Source organism: Perca flavescens, chromosome 17, assembly GCF_004354835.1.
Source record: "Perca flavescens isolate YP-PL-M2 chromosome 17, PFLA_1.0, whole genome shotgun sequence".
Lineage (NCBI taxonomy): Eukaryota > Metazoa > Chordata > Actinopteri > Perciformes > Percidae > Perca > Perca flavescens.
Window position 1 is genome coordinate 12,574,322 of NC_041347.1, and position 22,295 is coordinate 12,596,616.

A 22,295-nucleotide genomic window follows, 5' to 3' on the forward strand; every position below is an offset into this window, starting at 1 on the left:
ATAAAACATGAAAATAAACAAGCGAGAGTGTTCCTTCGGGGAGCCTGGGTAAGAGAATCGAGCGCCCCCAGCCAACATGTTGTGGGCGTGGCCGTTGTTACTGACGTCATTCAATGACAGCTAGCTGTCAGAAAGTGAGTTCATTCCCTCGAGCCCCGAGCCGAGCGCAGTCGATAGATTTGTGCCCTTCCGTTGATATCTAGCACTACGAATCAGCGAGACAACGGACAGAGCTTCTCACCGAGCCCGGCCATGGACGAACAGGCGGGGCCCGGCGTGTTCTTCAACAACAATAACAACTCTGTTTTACCCGGCGGTGGGAAAGGACCGCTGCCTGATGGCGACGCTGGAGAGGCGGCTAGGGCGCAGTATAGTATCCCGGGGATCTTGCACTTCCTGCAGCACGAATGGGCCCGTTTCGAAGTAGAGCGAGCACAATGGGAGGTGGAGCGGGCTGAATTACAGGTGAAAACCACTACATTTTATGTATACACGGATATATATTAGTGGCACTACCTGGGCATTGCGCTGCTCCTTTCTAGTAACTTGCGTTGAGTTTCTGTGTTTGATTGTTCTGGTTACTATGCTAGCTTGTTAGCTTTAGCTCAGAAGCTAAAGGAGCTGCAGCGCCCCCTGACCCGACTGCACGACGACTGTTTGAGACCTCTTGTGACTGAAACCACTGAACTTGCTTGTTGCCTTTAGGAGTTGCAGAACAGGCGTTATAGTAAAAAAATAAGTGTAATTAAACGACCTACTGGAAGCTACATTTATTAGCAAAGTAGTGAATGTATAGTGCTAAAACGTTGTGTAGAAACACACAACGGCTACCTGCCTACTAACAGCTAGCTAACGTATAACGTTAGCACCCCGCCTTGATTTTTATTGCATTTTACCTCTAAACCCACAAAAAAAACGTGTAGGAAAGGTAGTAGCTACATTTCTTCTTAATTGCTTTGATATCTTGAGAGCCGTCAGTGCAGACCGCTTACAACACGTAAGAGACTGTGGAATCAGTAGACTATGTCTTGTTTATGAATCTTATTATGAGCTAGTTGCCAGGATACTGCCACTACTGGAGAGAAAATAAAAAAATGCCACAGTGCTTTTAATTGGTCCACTCTTTAATAGTATATTTGACCCTTACTTTATGGCCAAACAACTCAAATATTCAGCTATTCATAAGATATAAGAAGGCAGTAGGTTTTCCTGTTGTGAACCAGACATTTCCAAAGGGAAACATGGCACAAACCTGGACACTTGATTTGTAGTGTGCTTGAACTAGAAGTTAATACCCAGGTTTACTCTTAAATCTTTGTTTTGTTGTGTTTTCCAGTCCAACTAGACTTCTAATGTCTTCTTTTTCCATGTTTGATTGCACTGTTTGGGAGTACAAAGTGCTATACCAGTCATCTTGCAGGTGAATTGGTTGACAGGAGTAATGTTTATAATATTTTCTTTAACTGACCCTAGAAACTATCATCATCATCCTACATCATCGACTTCTCACACTTTAAGTATATAAATGACTTTGGACACAGTGTGCCAGACCATTCTTATTCAACATTTGAGTAGGAATTGTTACAGCTTATTACTATTTTACTTGAGTCTACTGTTTGGAAGAAAATGCTATTTTTTTCCCCATAATTTTGACCTAGTTGTGGGGCTATAATTGTTGGATCACAGACTGACTTTTTGGGGTCTGACAGCAGGCAGATCCATTGACAGACTGACCTCATCTAACAAAGAGACGAGAGGGAGACACTGCATTGTTTTTAGATTGGTGACGTATACCCTGTTCAGTGTAGTAGGGTTTTGACTCATCTGGCCCGTGTATTAAGCTTCCTGTCTGCCGGCATTAAGCAAGCTTATCAGCGAAGCAGCAGCAACTGCAGCGTAGCACAGTGAGGTTCCTATATGGCTTGTTTGGTGGTTTGTTTTGTGGCGGCAAAATAGTGCGCGCTCAATTTGAGTTCTTGTTTTTGTTGCACCTAACCCCAAATATGAGGCTAGTTAAGGTTTTGAACATGATTTTAACCTGCGTTATACAGTACCCATTAAAACGTCTGCCTTACTTACAATTGTACTCTAATCACTGTAGCACATTACCTATCTGAATAGATGTTTGAAAGGATGAATTCTCTATTTTGTCAGCTGTGACCATAATGGTGGTCTCACCCATCTGGAGCAATAATGACAAATCAAGTATAGAAACGCTTTGAAAATCCACATAGGATGTTACCTTGTTTTGTCCTTGAGGGATGTGTACATATTGCAAACATATACAGTACTTTTACCCATAGAAGATATTGGTGGATTAACCTTCAGTTAAGGGACCATAGTGAGGAAAAAAAATAGAAAGTCATTTAGATGAACCTAAATAGACATGTATGAATAATGAAAAGTTCTGGTGGGCATACTAGAGCCTTAATGGAAGGTACCCTGCAGCATCTACTGAGCCGTATGTTCTTTTTGGTCCACTTCATCCTTCTGAACATGCTGCTCATCATGTCCACACACTTATGTTTTAGAATCAAAACTGACGTGCTTCTTGTAAGGGTGGGGGGAAAAAAACGAAAATCGTATGTAACGTGATTTTTTTGTTGTTGTTGCGACAATTATTAAAATCAATTCTTTTCCCAAGAATCAATATTTTTTTAATTATTTTTGTTACCAAAGATTTACCTAATTATTTTTCAGTTTATACGGTACCGCCGATGGCGTCTACACCAAATTCGTTTCCGGCTAAACTGAGCAAAAGCAGAAAATACCGTTACTACTTTACAAATTAAATAAATGTCTGACTGACTGACATGTGATGTGCATTCTTTTTAGAAAACAATACATTTTTAGAAATGTCTCCTGATTAGGGCTGTAACGATACACCAAACCCACAATTCGGTTCGTATCACGATTTTTGTCCCACGATTCCATACAAACCTCTAATCTTATAGTTACGAATAGTAATTTAAAGATGTGGTAGCATTGGATCTGGACAGGATGGATAACTCCGGGAGTTGGAAGGGGTGTGTCGCGATCTGCCTTCTCACACTGCGACACAGGTTCGTGGATCTGAGTGTTGCGATTCCGGTTTCATGTCGCATATCGTTACAGCCCTACTCATGATACATTGTCTCTAGAAGTCTATTATTCAACTTTTGTTTTTGTTAAAGAAGGAAAAGAAAATCGCATATACATATTTTCCCAGCCCTACTATCTTGCATGTTTTAGGTTACACACAAGAGTTCAGATCAGAGACCATTAAGACTGTACATAAAGAAATCGTCCCAGCCCAGGGAATACTCTTCTCCCAGGTTTTTCTTTTCCTTGTTGGCTGTATAGACATTGAATGAAAGACTGTTGAAATTATGCCTTATGTCGCTGTTTGGGAGGAAGGCGAACCCAAGGGCTTGGAGGAATGTCGTCCAGCCAGCCTGTTAGGTCATGCTCAGAGCCACTCCTTTCTACTGGAGCAGCACAGAAACCGTACTGTATGTGCCCGACTTGTCCTGCTGCTGAGCCGTGTCTGTGTACAGCATAGGCTGCTGTCATTCATGGTTAGACTCTAGTTGAGTGTTCATTGATAATCAATTGATTGGCTCAATCAAGCTGATTTGCTTAGCTAGTGATAGGTTACAGCTTTAGTCAGTTTTTAGTATGTTATCTTGGTAATCAAAGTGACAAGGGATGCAACTAATAAGTAGCCTAATTTAGAGCTGGGCAATATATCAATATTATATCGATATCGTGATATGAGACTAGATATCGTCTTAGATTTTGGATATCGTAATATCGCGATATGACATAAGTGTTGTCTTTTACTGGTTTTAAAGGGTGCATTACAGTAAAGTGATGTCATTTTCTGAACTTACCAGACTTACTGTAACTGTTCTATTATTTGCCTTTACCCACTTAGTCATTATAACCACATTACTGATGATTATTTATCAAAACTCTCATTGTGTAAATATTTTGTGAAAGCACCAATAGTCAACACTACAATATCGTTGCGGTATCGATATCGAGGTATTTGGTCAAAAATATCGTGATATTCGATTTTCTCCATATCGCCCAGCCCTAGCCTAATTCATTATCAGTTAACCAATTCATTCTTTAAATTGTCAACAAAAATAGTGAAAAAAATGGTCTGACTGTTTAATCTATAAAATGGTCAAAAAATGTCCATCGGACCATCACAATTTCCAATGTGACATCTTGAAATGTCTGGTATTGTCTGACCAACAGTCTACAATAAAATAAAATGGAGAAAACCAGCAAATATTTTCATTTTAGAAGCTGAAACCAGAGAACGTCCGTCAGTTTTGCTTGGGAAAAAAAAGCTTAAATGATAACTTCATTTTTTTTTTACAGTCGTTGATTAATTTTGTCGATCCACAATTCGTTGTCGAAATGGTTGTTGATTGATTTCCTTCCTGAATAGTTATTTGGCTAATCATTTGAACACTTAGTAACCTTACCCAACCTAACGTATCCCCATTTGTGTTTTTTTTTTTTTTTTTTTTTTAAACCGCACTGTATACACATCATGCTGGCATTGACTTTAAAGCATTGTTTAAATGGGCAGGGTATAGTTATAATCATGTAGCAATTATCATTGAAATTGCATTGTGTTAATGTTGTTTTACAATATTCTGTTGTCCAAATGATTTCAAGCTCATTGTAATGAAAGCACTAAATGCATTTTTGCTTTACATGTCTGCAAAGATATACAATTTGCTACATACTGTTGCAGTAAAAGCAGGTTTGTTGTATTTAACTATACTGTGATTGTATTACAAGTGATTGTGCCATATTGTAACGTAAATCTGTCAGAAAAATAGTCTTGTGTTATATATATGGTGAAATTGATTTAATTGATATCACGCTGTCACACTGATTAGCACAGATCTTTCCCATGCCGGATGACTGAGTTGAGTCGAGTTACGCCCTGTTCAGGCCAGGCAATGCTCCAGTGTGCTTCATCAGCCCTCCAGTTATGGGGAAATCCCTGCTCCATAGGGTATCTCTTTGCCAGAAGTATCTGTTAGCAGCCATAATTTGACACCAGGAAAAGGTTGAAGGTGACTCAGGGTGTAAGGTGGCTCTTTGTGGGTGCAGACTGAAACTTGGACCAGCTTATTTTCTCTGGATAGAAGTGTCTCTTGTATTTCTAAAGAAAAGGCTTTTAACTTGAGCAAGATTGTTTTGTGGATAATGTTATTCAGTTACGTATCTTCATGACGGAGATGACTGCAGCTAACTGTGGAGCAGCCTAGAATTAGCCTGCCTCTGTTAGATGACTTATTACTGTGATCTCATGTTTACTTTTGCTAATGACAAAGCCTGAGGCATATTTGGCTCAATGGTGTAGCAATAAGAATGCACAAACATACACATGCACGTACCATGGCATTGAGAAATTCAGAAATGGGTGTCACCGTCATTCCTCAGTCGACTCTACCTCAACCCCCAAGCTGCAGTTATTTTTGTTTGCCCTCCCAGTGTGCGTCTCGGCGTAGGAAAGTACAAAAAAAGTACATGCTTCCACACCCAGAGTATAGCAGTTCACATAGAAGCTAATGCTACACCACTGCTCACCTCTTTCTCATGTAACAAGGCTGTAGACCACAAAGAAACATCTCCATCCTCAGCCATAGGGTTTAAGACAGACCGCAGTAATATTCACCAGAAGCACCACAAAGACAGTCATTGCAGTGTATGTGAAATATTCACTGCATAGATAATAGAGAGTGATTTAAAAGCGTTTGTGTTTTTCCCAGGGAGAGCCTGAAGGGACCCTTGTTTATTAACTAAAGCCTGGTCCTCTGAGCTATGCTCTTCTGTCCCTGTTGTACTTACACTGGTAGAGCCTTTCTCTTTGCTCTAGAGCTGCCTGTTAATTTGCCTCTCCTTGCTCTATTCACACTTAACAGCCTTCATCTGTCTATGTGGGTGTGTGGGACAGCTGCCTGGTCCCCCAGTTTTACAGTCACTCTGAGGTTGCCAGTCTGTCAGAGTTGTAAATTGGTGTACTCACCACCAGACTAAATTGCTGTTGTCTGAATGTGATGTGGTGATGATGATATTGTTGTTTTCACACATTTTGATGGCACAACAGTGTTTTCCTGCTTCGCTATGTATACTATACAGTATATACTGTACATCTACGGCTCTATGTAGATTTTAAGTATATCGTGCAACTTTGTTCTTTGCACAAATTACTGGATTTTTTTTTTTTTTTTTTTTTACATTGACCTGGATATATGTTAACCTGTAACACGTGTTAACAAGTTAATAATTTTATTCTGCACCTTTTTTTCATCATAATTATGCAAACGTCCTTAAAATTGGGGTTAAGGTGCCAATCATAAAGCACAATGTCTCAGGTTCAACTTTGGCCGTCTTTCATTGGGGAAAATTTGTCTTTGTCTGCGCATGTCCTATTTCTCTCACTTTAGCAGAGCACTTTAGTACTTCTGTCTGAGATACTTACCCACATCAGTATATGTTCTCTCTCTTGATAAACTATATAAATGCTCATGGTTTCTGATGCTGGTTAGTGACAAGACACCAGAGTACTTTCCTCTTGGGGGATCAATAAAGTATGTCTTCTTTGTTGAATAATTTTTACCCTATTTTAAATCTTCGCTCGGCAGTGCATCTTTACTCTAGATTGCGAAAGCTGTTGTAAATGTTGTTTTCAATGTGGTTGTGTCAGGACCACACCTTATAGTCACACAACATATTTGTCAGAGAAAATGTTGATGTTGAAAAACATAACTCTTTGCCTGCACACAGCATGTGAGCATGTAAATGTGCGCCAAGCACCTTTATGTAATATTAATGCAGCAACTTGGGATGCGACACCCTTGTCCTCAAGAAGCCTAACATACTGCCTTTGTTTGCAGCCTGTGTAAAGTAGCACTGCAGTGTCAACTTGACGCAAGCTTTGTGACAGCAAAGTGTAAAATGAAGCTCAAGTGGAAACTCGTGATGAGATTAAAACCACAAATCTGTGTCTCTGTGAAGGTTTAGTAAAAGAGAGAAGATGAACTTTTGTTGGTGAGCAATCTTTGGAAGTGTAAGGATTCTCTTTTGTTTAATTATATAAGAGGTGAAAAGCACAGTTTGGCTCAGTCCAGATAACTGAGCAGAAATATGTATTAAATCCCAGTTTGAGCAGCTCACTGTCTCACCCTGACCCTCAGAGCAATCCTGAATCTGTGTCTGGGCCATGTTGGATCGATGTGCAGCGTCTGCATTGTGAAGGGGTGGGTGAGCTCCAGCCACAACTACAGGTCCTCAGTATTTTACCATGTAACTCACTGCTTCTGTGGCACACGAAGAGTAAACTGGAGCAGTGGATTAAGCTAAGCAGTTTGTTTGATTCCCACACCCAACAGTCAGTCAGATGGTTGTGTTATACGTGTACATACAGTCAGTATGTATCCTTTTTACAGGTGGTCTCCGAGACAGAATGCGGTTTTGGGAAGACGACCAGTTTAAGTACAGAGACTGAAATGACCCTCTCCATCTTGAGCAGAGAAGGAGGTGAAGAGGCAGCTGGAAGTGAAACTGTAGTTAGTAGTTACTGAAGCTGATTTAGGAATGTAAAGGATAATCCACCTGAACTTGACCTTCATTTTAGAAACCAGTCATTATAGTCAGACATCAGGTCATTGCAAATGAGGGTGGGTGGAATGATGATGTATACGGTCAGACAATATAAATATATCTGTCATCAGAAATATTACCCTAAATTGCCCTACCTCGTATTTATTTTATTTATTTAGACCATTGTGATCATCGATGCACATCATGAACTTTGACTTGTCAGGTATTTATTTGCTGGATTTGCCAAAAAACTATCTATATCCAGGGTATCTGCAGGTCTATTAAAGCATTGCATTCAGGTTCCTCTAAAAAATACCTGTTTTAAAATTTACAGAAGTCTGTAATGTGACTATTCCTGCAATAGGCTGTGTAACATTAGTTGTGAAATGTTTTTTTTGTATTTGATTGCAAGGTTTAGGTTTATAGCTGTTGTACCTACAAACCAAAAGTGGGATTGTTTTGGCCGTTGATTGTACATACAGGCCGCTCTTTTTTTGTTTCAGTCAACACTGTCAGACCTGTAGCAAGTCCCCAGCACCTCTGTCTTGCTTGAGTTTTTTTAATCTTGCTACTAGTGTAATGGCATGTGTGGAATGCACTTGGCTAGCCATCAGGTCGGCCATCTTGGTGCTCATTGGTTTGCGGTAACTGTGAGCGTAAATCCGGTGTTCACTGAAAGATTGTTTGCATTGTAAATGTGGGATTTACTCCAGCCCCTCTCCTTTCTTCAGCTCTCACAGCCGCCACGGGGCTAACATGTGTGACCATTTTGTTTGTGTGTCAGCCCTGAGGTTGTAGGAGTATCCACTGCATTTCTTTTACAAATGGAGTGAGCTCAGTCTTGCCGCTGCTTGAGATGTACCGGATTTTTCACATTGTTCACTCTGTCTAGATTAAATGGCCTCATTGTGGAATGAACGTCTTTGGCATTGATTTACTGAACAAGTATGGAAGAAAACATGTCTGGAATTCACAAATCTCAGACTTCATGGTCTTTTCTATTTATAAATTGAGTCATCATACATTCATTGACTGCAAATTAAGTTGAAAAGAAGATGTAAAATTGGGTGGAATTTTTTTCCTCTTGTTACTGTCTGTGTAATCCACTGCAAACAATGTGAGAGTAAATGATCTACATGTTAACTTTGTTTTTGCAGTTTTATGCGTATATGTGCTTTCTTCAAATGTGTCTCAAATAGGACTGGAAGCTGCTGTCAGTCCATTTTTCCTTGTTTTACTGATTTAATTACCGGTAATTAATAAAGAGTAGAAAATTTACATCCAAACTATGATTGACTTTATGCCAAAGGAGAAGGTATTGTGACCAACTTTCGTGGCTTAGTTTACCAGAATTTAGGCAGTGGGTGGTGTTTATTTTTCCCCCTAGCTATTAGCCTATCTCTTCTGCCTCCTTTTCCTGTCTCTGAAAAGGCCTGCGCTCTAGGTGGATGCCCAGTTCTTCATGTCTCTTACTCAGACAGACTAAGGAGCCCTTATCCAGCAGCCCAATAATGCAGGCAGTGTGAGGTCGGGAATTAAATGCTTCCTGTGTCTCTTTATGGCCCTAGTTGACTCATTGCATTTCTCCCAAGGTTAATGTTTGATGGAGGAGAGATGGCGAGCCAGAGATTCACAGAGCTGCACTCTTCTCTATCTCTGGCACCGCAGGACGCCAGCGGTCCCTGGGCCAGCGCTTCATGTGGATGAGGAAGTGAATGGTCACTCGCTATATCAATCAACGCAGATGTACAGTTTATCCACGGTGAAACATGAATCAATGTGCAATCTCCATTTTTGACATGTGAGGTTATTTATTAAAGGTGGAGTCTGCGATTCGGGAGAAAGATTGTTGATATTTGAACTCAACACCCAAACAAATACACCCCTCCCGTCAATGCTCCTTCAGAACTTTAGCATGTGCCAGATTTACCGTCCCTCTCACTGCCTTTCTGTTTATACATCCATGGCCTATCCCTTGTACTTTGCACGAGCATGAAAGGAATAGTGTTGTATGGCTCGGTCAGAGAAACTTTGTTTCCCATTTACAGAGCCAGGGCTGTGTTTAAACTAGGGCTGGACGATTAATCAAAAATCTATCGACATCGAAATAATAGTTCCCGCTTTGTGTTTTTCCTTCTATTATTTTAAAATCACAAAATTAAGCAAAATATATCTCACCTTCAATATTTGAGCCTATTTACTGTACAAAAAAAAAAAAATATCACAAAAAAATGTAATTATCGTTATGGAGGTCAAATTTGCAATTAATCGTGCAGCCCTAGTTTGAACACCAGATTTATTTATTTTTTTTCTCAGCACACAAACAACGGACAGCTGAATTTGACAAAATGTCTATTGGATTAGAATCACGGGCTACAATTTTGAAGTGCGTCCAAATTAACAACCTATTAAGCTGTTCTTACACTTTGTCATCTGACATTCTTGAGGACTTTAATGTGTGGTCATTGGTGAAACAAGTGAGGTGTTTTAAAATAATGATGGCACTTTTCTGTTGGTATTTTATTGTTCTTTGCCTTTCTGCTCAGCATTTGAGCCATACAGACTCACTGTGTTCAGCTGGACATCAAGAGACCTTTTAATGGAAAAAAGCTCTGCAATTAGCCTAATGAAGATTTGTAGCTTTTGCAGCCCAGTTGCATGTGATGCAGTGTTAATGCCCCGAGGCAGTGGTCCACACTGATATTTGGATCGGAGCCACTTTGGCCAGAGTTAGTTATTTTGGGATCCATACAGTCTGGCCCAATCCAAACTGAAAAGTTTCCATACTGTTTGCCTTATTTTTGCCCCTTTTTATGTGCCTCTTCTTCCATCCTCCAAAAACAGCACTGCTTTATTGAATATAAGCAAGTTCATCTTTTTTTACTCCTGTCAATTCAATTTTATTTATAGTATCAAATCATAACAAGAGTTATCTTGAGACACTTTACAGATAGATTCGGTCTAGACCACACTATAATTTACAAAGCCCCAACAATTCCAGTAATTCCCCCAAGAGCAAGCATTAGCAGTGGCTGTTGCGACAATGGCGAGGAATATCCAAAAACCTTTGTTTTAATCTGCCTACAAATCAATATTTTTTTATTAGTTAAAAATGAATGGCTTACTCACTCTTCTATGACTACTCAGACTTTACTAGTATTTTTTCTATTTCTGCTCCATGTTACTGTAACTGAGCTTATAAATGCACCAGAGGCATTTTCATGGAGTTTAACTTCATACAGAGCCACCTTCCTTTCTTGTTTTGGCTTTCTGTTTTAACCCTCACTGATACTGGTTTAAGGATGTCAAAAGTCAGATGCATTCTAAACATTAACAATCCTGAATGCATGTATAGATCCAGCTGAGGCTAGATGAACATAAAATAGAGTGATTAAGAAATTATACACCATGTAGAAGTAATCTGTATAGTGTGAGAGTGTATAGAGTGATGTATTGTGTATGTATTGTATAGTGCTGTGCTGACACACCTTTCAAGAGCATCAGTTGTTGACATCTATGCAGACTGCTATCATGTGACTGGTGCCAACTAAACCTGGTGCTGTTTACATTGTCAAACTGAGAACCAGTAACCTAAATCCTCAGTGCACTGTAACAGGCAGGTTTTCTATGAGTTCCTCTATGGGGAACTGTGGATGGTAAGAAACTGTTATTAATACGAGGCAGATTGAAGTGCTCTCATGACTCATTATTGCAGGCAGCAGCAGCGCTACTTGCTATCCGTGTGAAACTGTGATCCAACCCACTCAAGCTCACACCATCCTCTGGTTCAGAGTAACAACAAAATCAAGTCAATATTCATTCCGATACGAGGTTAAATGTGTGGTTTTAGAATTGTAATCATTCCCAAGGGAAGACTTGTATTCTCTTATTGAAGTTAGACAGTTGAAGGCTACCTTTTCCATCCTTGTTTTCAATAGATCTACCATCATGCTGCCGCTCTTTGTTTCAGGCATTGTTTTCCATTTTGTGTTAATCCAAAATAAACATTGCACTCAAATGATTGTTATTTTCTTCTAACTACAGAGTGGTTGTTGTCTTGCTGATAATTTTCAACAACTGAGATAGACTCTAAAGAAGAGTGTAATTTCGATAAAGTGGCGAAATGAAAACAAACTTTCTGTAAACAGTGCAGCCTTAAGCGACTCAATGGTTTGGTACACAATGCACTTTAATAAAAGCCTAAATAATAATGCCTTTTTATTGATTCAAGAATTGTTTTTAATCTGAAATTGATTCTGAATCAAATTGAATTGTGAGATTGCCAATGATTCCAACCCCTAATAGTAACACCAGATAAAGCAGTCCTGCCTAAAGCTACCTAGCTTAGCTTAGATACCCTTTAGACTATCACAGTGTGATTTTATCTTTATCTTTTTTTCCCATTTGAAAGGCTGAATATATTGTGATGATTACAATGGTACAAATGTCTGGTTCTGCTGTAAGATGGATACAGGTTTGCCCAATGTGTGTTCTGCTCTGTTCACCTCGACTACTCTCATTACAAGTGTGTGCACACAGACATGCATGTTTGTGTGGTACCCAGCTATTCAATGTAATGCTGACTCAGACTGAGTGCGTCAACAGCTGCTGCCCGTTACTGAAGAGAGACAGTGATGTGTAGAGGGAAGGGATTTTAGAGAAGGGAGGGGGGACGGTTGGTGTGTGGGAGAGTGAGTAGGTTAGATTAAAATAGAATAGAACAGATTTGTCTTTTTTTTCCCCATCATGCCACGCATATTGATTTGACATCTTCCTATTTCTGTCTTGACAGAAGTAGTTGTTCTCAGATGCTGCCTCATGAAGGTTGTCTTTGAAGTTGAGTCTTTGTTGCTAGCTAGCTCATATCTAAGATGCCAAAACATTGGAATTATTAATTCTATTTATAAAAGCAACTTTTACTACTTTAAAATGTGACCTGACAATCCTATTTATGTTTTCAGGCCCAAATCGCCTTCCTGCAGGGGGAGAGGAAAGGCCAGGAGAACTTGAAGAAAGACCTTGTGAGGAGGATCAAAATGCTTGAGTACGCACTGAAGCAAGAGAGGTGAGTTCCTTACCACCCACTGCTGCCTCAGCCCACCCACAATACACACAAACATCTCAGCTAGTTGGCAACAACTGCAGTGTTTCCATGTTTTGCATGCTCCTAAGAATAAATTCCTGCTTCTGAGAAATATGGAAAAGGAGAACATGGCATTGTTAGATTCTCACTGGTCAACATCTGCTGCACCTGCACAGAGCTAGTACACTCCAGAGTGCAGCTCTCTGCACATTTTTTGATAATGTGTAAAAGCGTACCAGTCTGATGTCTCAGCTGTCGTCAGCAGAGGCAGTGTTGGCACGAGAGTGTCAGAGAGATTCCCGAATCCAGTTGGTGTGATGTCTCTGGACGTGAGCATGTGTTGGCATGAAGGCTTTATTTGCTGTCAGATGCTGATGACTCTGCAGCGTCTTTAGTAGGAGGACGAGACAGGAAAGGAGGAAAGAGGAATTCTTTCACCACCCAAGACGAGGTCACCGTCGCAGCTTTCTTTCTCAAGTAAACCAGAAGAATTACATTGTTCTCATTCGCATGTGCATCAGCCCTTCCCCGTCGCACAAAAGGTCGCTGTGATAGCTGTGGTGATACACTTTGCATTTCCCTTTCTCCTTGACGCATGGCTGCACTCTGGAACAGAGATATATTGGTGATTTCAACACGTTACACCTCTCTATTAATGTGACTTTAACCATTGAGTATGTCATTCAAACAGACTGAAGAAGTAGACTTGTACAAAATCGTGTGTAAAGCATTTAGTTCAGTATTTCTAGCAATAAAGCCCAGGGTCAACTCAGTCAATTTTAAGGATAATTCCAGTTTTTTACAAGCTGGCTTATAATTTTGTAGTTTTGGCCATCATTGCCATCGATGATAACACAAAATCGCCAAGGTAATTGCTGAGAAAAAAGTCAAACAGGGTAAGAAACACGAGCAGTCAGACAATTAGACAGGTTTTATATGTAATTTTATTAGATTAACCACATTCATTCAGAACTGAAGCAGAAGGCAAACGGTAAAATTATTACCCAAACTGTGTGTCATCAACATTCATCACAGGTTACAGACTGACATCTTTGTCCAACTTTGTTCCTCCAGTCAGCTCAGAGGTTAGTTCCATTTTGCCAATCTGTGCTCTGAGGAACATCATTTGATTTGTGAAGTATGGAACTGTCCTCTGGCTATTTGTAGTGTATATTTATCTACTTTTCTCCGGTGAGATCATCGCAGACTCTGCCTCAGGAGCAACGCTTAACCCAGAATTACTACCACTTTCCCTGGTTGCTAAGCAACAAGTCATGTTTCCGAGGGTATCTGAAAGCTATATCAGAAATGGCTTTCTGAAAGTGGGATGTACCCAATTTAAAATAAATTTGATCATTGGGGTTGCTTCCTCTGGATCACAGGGAGCTCTCCTTTTATTGACTCTTTCCCACTGATGTGGATGTGTGCTATCACTGGAGGAAATCTCAGTATTGCAAAGGCACGAAACTGTCCAACGCCATCTGTTTCTAAATGCCGGTGATTTTTCTTGTTTTTGTGAATCACTTTTCCATAGAATCATATTGTGATTATATGTGTATTTTGTATTATTATGTAGTGAGTTAAGTTTTTGTTTTACATGTGTGAAGAGTCTGATAACTGGTGATTATCATATATGTGATTTTGCTTACAATTGCAAAGACGGCTGAAACAATTAGTAATTTAATTAATAGAAAATGAACTGTTTTTTTGTGGAAAAAAAGCCCAAAATGCAATGTGAGATATATAATTTTTTTTTTTCTATAGTAGTAAATGTAATGTCTTGAAAAAAATTCTGACAGAAATAGCAATTTGAATATGTCAACTTGGAGCCCTGTTTCCTGTATCATGATACATAATGCTATCTTGTAAAAACTTGAAACTGTCCAACGAGTGAACGTGTTTGTGAAAAGTAGAGCTAGTTGGTGTTGGGATGACTTTCAAAGCTTATGCAGATGCCATGCATAATACATTTTTTAAATAGCTTCTTCTCAGACCTGTTTGCTTATTTGTGTGCTTCCACTTTTTCTTTTCTTTTTTTCCAGAGCAAAGTACCACAAGTTTAAATATGGGACAGAGTTAAATCAAGGTGACATGAAGCCTCCGAGCTACGACTCTGGTAAGTCTATGGTGGCTCAAACAGCCATCTCCACTCTTCATACTAAATCACTGTGATTGTTGAATTCACATACCTCAAGTGACAGGACTGCTACGCATGCGAAGGCCGCATTCATGTAGGATCTTGTTTGCCTCAATAGCTTTTCTTTTGGTGTCCTTTCCTGAATGCAGAGTGCCATTGTTGTTATGGATGTACTGAACAAATATTAAGCTGCTTAAAGAGGCAATGTACAACAGATTTGATCAAGTTGATTTAAAAATATTATAGATTGAAAGCTATCTTATTTATATATCATATTTTTACTACACCATATTTATTTACAATTGCATTCTTCTAGCTGCTGATGTTTTTTTTTTTTTGTCTGTTTTTATGGTGGTCCTATGCAATGTAATTTTGTCCTACACTGCACTTCCTGAAGTGTTTTTTGGAATGACAATAAAAATAATCTTGAATCTTGTTGGTACATGTAAGACAGAAACATTTTGAAATATCATTCTTCACTTTAATATGTGACAAAGACATCTATAAATGCTCACCTTGTTCATAGTGTGTTGGTTCACCCAAATAACTTTTTTTCAATTGCCTTTAGTGGTATCTAGTCATGCAGCCATGCAACTAGTTCTGGTTTTATTTGCCCAGGTTTGGATATATCCTCCTCGGATATTTCTATCTCCAGCCAAATATGTGGTGCTCCAAACATTGAAAATTAGCATTTAAAAAAAACTTCAACAGCAATCATTTCCAGAAACAGTGTCCCTGTTATTCTACATAATCCACAGAGCTGTCAATAGTTATTAAAGCTGCAAAAAAGTATGTTTTGTGGGTTATCCTTAAATAAATGTATTCATTTCTGGAGAAAGATAATATTTCATTTTATTTAATGTAAATAGAGCTAAATTAATTAGTTGAATAATGAATGTCAATCAACAGAAAACATTATCTATTTTCAGCTTTTCTTTTTGCTGCAGAAAAGAGAATTCACTGCCCTCTTTTTCTCATAGTCAGTAAACTGAATCTCTTTGGATTTTTTGCTAATTTAAGGACATCACCTTGCTCTGTAGGACATTCTGAAAGCCTTTTTTTGACTATTTACTCTATCTGAATGATAAGAACAATAAAAGCTCCCAGTGAAAAAAAAGGTATCATCACCACAAATGAGAAATCCTTAAGAGCTTAGAAATATTGGAAATTTGAACATCTACCATTCAATGACAACAAACTATTTAAAAGGCTCCAGGAGAGCTACATATTGGACATTGTGGTGAGATTGTTTTGTCAGCTGAGTGAGCATAATGCTTTTCAACAGATATCTTAAAAACAAAAAAATAGAAATGCAAAACTCTGCCTGGTTTAATACCACCAGACGCAAGTGAGAAAAATGCACACAGCCTTCATAAAGCTCAAACTTCTTTATCCCTTCAAATCTTAAACATTTAAAATGTTTCTTGCACTTTTAAGTGTTCACCCTTTACAGCACAGTACCTAGTTTTACCTCCGCATCACTCTGGAATCAGTGCACTACTGTTATATTATTATTGTTCTTTAAATGACCTCTCATGTTCAAGTCCTCTGCCATCATTAAGTTAGATTGCGACATTTCCTCTCCTCATCTCTATTCATGAGGGCTGTTCAAAGCACCCGAGCCCTTGAAGTGTTGATGAATGGTGGGGTGGGGGGGCGTGAAGGGGAGAGGTGTTACTGTAGGTGGAAGAGGGGGAGACGAGGAGTGGGAGGTGTTGTTCATACGGCGGTGCACCTGCCCGCTCCTCACCCGCCTGAATTAGGTATGACCCACTTTTTGAGGCACTCTCATCTTGCCCTGCCAAATCAACCTCCTCGACACACACACACACACACACACACACACACACACACACACACACACACACACACACACACACACACCTTATTAACACGTCTCTCTGTCCCATGTAAAATTCCCATCTGACTCGCGAGCGGAGTGCTGACGTTGTTGAATATCAAAGTGAGCTTTGAATCCCATCGTCTCTTGTTTTGTCAGAGCCGTAGACAGTCATAAAGAGTGGGTGTTGTTCTGGATGCTGCAGGCGCAGGCACAGACACACTTCAGTGCTCTTTCCAGTATGTCATGGGACATAGTTGGAGCCAGCCATTTTGAAGGTGTCGGAATGCATCATTAAATATAAAATGTTTGTGTTGTTGTAGCATCGAGAACAAGCCATTGCTAATGAGTTTTAAATCTCTTTCTGTTTTAACTGCTAGTGCTGTTGTGTACACACTTTTCAAAGAGGAATAATTACCTACTGGGATGTAAATATTTGAATAGAGGCTAGGTATTAAAATTACACATGTTGACTAATGATAACTTGGTCCAAATTCAACCATGAACAAAAAGGTGAATGGGTTGGAGAGCGTAAATACTAATTACACTCTCGGGCACGGCTGTTTTCAAGAATGTTTGGTTATTTTCTTTTCACTCGCACAATTTAAAGAGAAGCAATACCCTTTTCCATTTAACTCTAATCCACTGTGGACTTGCTGAAAGCAACTAAGCACTGAATGTGTGTAGTTGCCAGGATGCTGTGATGCAGGAATGTTCTGGTCGTGTTTACAGAGTGGAAATAATGTCAGAGGCTGTGCTGTTTGTGGAGCCCTGATTTGTGTCTTCCTCTTCTCCTGCAGATGAGGCCAACGAGAACGAGTCTTCTGGATCGCTCAACAATCAGCTGTCCTGGAAACAGGGCCGTCAGCTCCTCAGACAGTAAGTGCACATGCTTTAATCCTTCTGTGACATTCTATAACCCAGAAAACTAATAATACTGTGCCTTAAGCGCCATGGCCCAAAACATTTGTGGGGAAGAGCTCCCTCACATGGGCAGCAGCAGTCATTACCTGCTCTGTGTTTTCTTTTCTCTGGTGTAGCCTGCAGGCTCAGGGAAGTTTGGTTATCATGTCATCCCACTCTACAGTCAGTCCGTGTAAATTAAACCAGACTTCAGCCTTTATCCCAGACACCATCGGGTAGCATCACACATCATCTGGCAGCCAATTTATTCTTGACTCTGTGTCAAGGGACAGATTAATAATGTGCTAAACCACCCCTCCCTTTCAGTCAGTCGCTCGCTCAAATTGCTTGAGCTTCTCCTGCATATCTACTGATTAGGTGTAATATTTGATGAGTAGCTCTTCTTGCCTCAGCAGAGCTGATACCATCGACTAGACAACTGCCAGAGGACATGGCACTTTTGGCAGTAACAAAAAGTACTCAACTCTTCCTCATATCTGATCATGTTGAAGTGTTTGTAGTAAATGAACTGTAGTGTAAATAAGAGTTCATTTAATTGGCCTTTGCAGCATTATGAATGTCTCTTTCTGCATCTTCTCATCCAAACTTCCTCCATATTACACTACACATACATATGTTTGTATTCCTTTCGCAATAAACAACACTTTTAAATTGGGTTCGACCATTTGCAACCAGGTTTAAGTTAATTAAACTCATTCCAGGTACCTGCAGGAGGTGGGCTACACAGACACCATCTTAGATGTAAAGTCCCAGCGGGTCCGAGCGCTGCTAGGACTAGCCGGGGATGGAGGCGGAAGGACAGGGGAACGAACCAGTACTGAGCCTTTGGTCAATGGGACGGACACATCAGCAAAGGGCATGGGCACCAGAGGGTAAGTATTCTCCTCAACTGTAAAGCTATCTATAGACTGAGTGACAATATTACAAGTTCATTGCATGTAACGCTGTGTGGCGCAGGTCTAAATAAAAAAATGTCTTAGTATTTTTTTTTTAGTTATTTTTTTTAGGCATATCAGATTAAATGTCTAGTGAATCGTTGCAGTACAATCAAAAAAGACTGATGCGAGCAGAGACATGTCATCAACTAGGGCAATCTGCGCCGCTCTTAAAAACAAGCTTTGGTTGTAGCTCTTGCACTTCTATGAATAAAAAAATCTCGGAGGAGAATATGAAGTCTTTGGTTACTGAAGCTCTTAATCAACCATCAGTGCTCTTTTCTGAAAGTCCATTTTTGATTGACGGCCACATTTTTTGTCTTGATTGAACTTTTGTCTGGGACAGCCCAAAATGGCCTTAAATGGCAACACACACCAGTTTGCTGCATATGGGTTGCACTTAAGAGTGAATCGGTACAGATACTACTACTTTTTATTGTTGCATAATAGGGTTGGGCGATGTCCCCTAAATTGGCAGTTGACGAGATTTAAATGCCCTAAATGGTGGCCTGCTGGTAGGTTTTACAACTTGACCTACTTTCACTTAAGTACGGTGCAGTAAAGTCAAATCAGATCTCCGTGATATCTGCGTAACGACAGTACAGTGGGACGTCTGCCTTCAACAGGGCGACAGTAATAACCTAACATACCATCATTACTGAGTTTAAACTACATTATCAGTTATGTTTGCACTGAATAACGCATTCAATAAACAGAAACATAACTCTTGCAACGCACATGAACAGATGCGCAATATTAGCTCGCACATAAAATAGCACCCTCGTGAATTAGCCTACTGTTGCTAACGTACATTCATAAATCCTGCATAACATCGTCCCGTACCTACAGGACCTCAGACTTACTTATTGATGCACGCACAGAGTAGTGTCGACAAACTTAGCTAGTCCAATGAGGGGAGAAAGGAAAGTGTGATAGCGTTCCACTTTCAACGCTTTTTTCTCTCTCACTCAAGACCGCTGTGTCCAACGTTACTAGAAGGTAGAGCGAGCTACAACTGACAGGGAGAGAGAGAGAGAATGTTTCACTACAGCCAGTCCAGTCTGCTCAAAGCGATGGTCTTTTTTTACAAATAGGTTGCACGTAAAGGGGGAAAAAGTAGCTTCCACTTAAGGAGCCCTATGTCCTGTCTTTGTGTCTTTGCTAGTTTAAGACTGACGCACTTGTCAATTTCCCATCCAGCGCCCGCGACTAGGATTAGTGTGTTTGTAGTGTAAGGCCATTGTAAGGCCATTAGTGTGTCACGATGGTGGCTCTCCATCGTGATGTCGGCCAGCCATCCTATTGCATAATATTCTGATGTGCATCTTTCTTCCTCAACAGGAAAGCTGAGCTCTCTGACACTAGTGCTGTACTGGAGGCCTTCAAGTTCATTGAGAATGCAGCAGCTGATTTCAGCGATGAAGATGATGAAGAGGATAGCGACGGGAGGGACAGGACTAATGTGGAATCCAGGACGGTAAGAAAACAGTCTGCCATCATCTTCTGCAATCACACAAAGTAGAAGTTGTCACTGTGGTATAATATAATAACGGCCCTCAATATTTTCCCCAGATCCTGAGGAAGAAGCCCCCGTCGTCAACGACGCCGGCCAGTATGGACACCAGTGAGGATCCTGACACAGAAGAGGCACTGAAGGGCTTTGACTTCCTGTCCAGCCCTGACGAGATGGACACCTCGCCGGAGTCCAGAGGCAACGGGGACGGCACAGACTGGGGTGAGTCATGGATCAGTCACTATCTTGACACCACAGAAACAGTTCTAGTGTCTGTAATATCAACGTTTTTATTTATTTTCTCTTGCACAATGATGGCCTTGCTACAAATTGAATACACTTTCAGAAGCCCTGGAAATATCACTACTAATTATTTAATGCTGTAATCTTATAATGTGCCTGCTTCTCTGAATTTGACTTTTTCCTCATAGTTTGGTTATGGAGTACTCGTCATTCATATATCACGCTGTGGTCATAAATCATGATATTTGGATGTTATTGTGTTTAACCCATAGTTTGTGATCTCTTCCACTGTGTGTTCCCATAGCCAGCCTGTGACCACAATGTCTCTTCCACTCCTGTGTGTCGTCAAATCAACATGATTCCCTTTGAGTCTCCCCGGTCCTTAATAAAAAATGGGCTTAATGTCATGCTGAGGTGTTTCTTTGTATTCGAACGTGGGTTTCAGTATTTGAGTCATGTCTATACAACATTTTGATTATCACTAGGGTTGGGTATCGTTTGGGTTTTTTCCGATAACGATGCTAAAAACGATACTTTTAAAACGGTGCCGGTGCCTGAACGGATACTTTAAAAAATAGGGTAATATGGTATTTTACAATAACTTTGAATGCACCACGAGGCTTACTAGTTTCAAGTGAACTCACCACGTCTGTTTGTTTTTTTTCGACAACGGCAGCTGCACACTGCTTAACGTCCCGCTGTTGGAATCCTCTCCAGTGAAATACAGACACTCTTTACACCGTTTAGCTGTCAGCATTTTAACCGTGTTTAATCCAGCTGCTAGCTAATGGTAAGCTAACGTTACCTGCTGTCAGGTTTAGTGTTAACTAGCGTCCCGTGCAGCGATTCTCCTGTTGCCTCTAACATCTGTTTCAGAGCATCAGAGAGCAGCGCAGAAGGCATTTAAGTGGCACCGAAATCCGTGTTGCAATTTGTTCAGGTAGATACCGGTCATTTAGGCACCAGTGCCGTATTAGCACCGGGTTTAGGTACCCAACCCTAATTATCACAAAGATTATACAGTGAGGAATTTATGATTATATTTGTCATGACTCAGAAATGTTCAAATGAAAGAATTCCCCACATGGCATTAACTTTCCTCCCATCACACACGTCTTTCAATAGAAAAGAAATTCTAAAAAGATTAAACAAGATAGTTAGAATCTATTACTGAGGTGGTATTAGTACTAGAAAAGATGCTCATCTCAGGTCTCAAAGGCCTACTACTCTTCTGGAGGCTTAGGAACCTCCAGGAGAATCTGAGAGAGGTCTCTGCACCTTGTCCACCCTGCCAGGCCACTCGGGCCTCGACCAGAGCAGTTTACTCAACACTCTCTCGGCGTGGTTTTGTTCCCCCTGTGTAGAGAAGGACGAGCAAGGTCCCATTTCTGAGGCCTGGGACGTGGACCCGGGCCTGATAACCAAACTCAAGGAGCAGTACAGAAAGGAGCGCAAGGGGAAAAAGGGGGTGAAGAGTAAGTCCTGTCAGGCGTTGCTGCCTCCCTCCTGCTCCTCTCTCTTTAAAGCCTGACTTTCTTAAGTTCAGCCAAAACGCCTCAATTCAGAAACAAAACATCTTGGCTGTTTTTTTCTCATCTCCTTTTTCAGCTGCTCCTTAGTATGCCTTCTACCTGACATTGCTCTGTCCATTTGTCTATCATTTCATACTGAATGTCTCTTCTGTCTTCTTTTGAATGTACTGTACATACAAAATCTGCCACTTTTATTTTCCTACCCCCAAAAAATGCATGCATTTCTGTCCCGTTTAAACATTTTAAATCACATTCACGTCATCATCTTGTCCACACTGTCAAATATCATTGATGTGATGACACGTCCATCTCTGTCCCATCTGGGCTAGTGCCAGTCATAACATAATTACCACCATCTTCAACATCCTCATCATCATCTGTCAGCCATGTTGATACTACAGTCATTTTGCTGCTGTTTTTCAGCTTTTTCAGTGACTCAGTAAAGTGACTCTTTGAGCTGAAAACTACTGCTCT

The 22,295-nt window shown here is 40.3% G+C and overlaps 1 protein-coding gene across 2 annotated transcripts in view; it reads left to right on the forward strand.

Moving 5' to 3' along the window:
* Positions 1 to 127: 127 nt before the first annotated feature.
* The window catches only part of LOC114571990 (striatin), a 29,916-nt gene continuing 7,748 nt past the window's right edge, over positions 128 to 22,295 (forward strand). The window contains exons 1-8 of one of the 2 annotated variants that reach the window (XM_028603342.1): positions 128 to 465; positions 12,576 to 12,679; positions 14,740 to 14,813; positions 17,475 to 17,553; positions 18,300 to 18,470; positions 19,875 to 20,010; positions 20,106 to 20,268; positions 21,654 to 21,764. In XM_028603342.1, coding sequence (XP_028459143.1) covers positions 253 to 465; positions 12,576 to 12,679; positions 14,740 to 14,813; positions 17,475 to 17,553; positions 18,300 to 18,470; positions 19,875 to 20,010; positions 20,106 to 20,268; positions 21,654 to 21,764 — 1,051 coding nt within the window. In that variant the 5' untranslated portion in view covers positions 128 to 252. The remainder of the gene's footprint in view (positions 466 to 12,575; positions 12,680 to 14,739; positions 14,814 to 17,474; positions 17,554 to 18,299; positions 18,471 to 19,874; positions 20,011 to 20,105; positions 20,269 to 21,653; positions 21,765 to 22,295) is intronic. The other variant, XM_028603343.1, reaches the window with a different exon arrangement.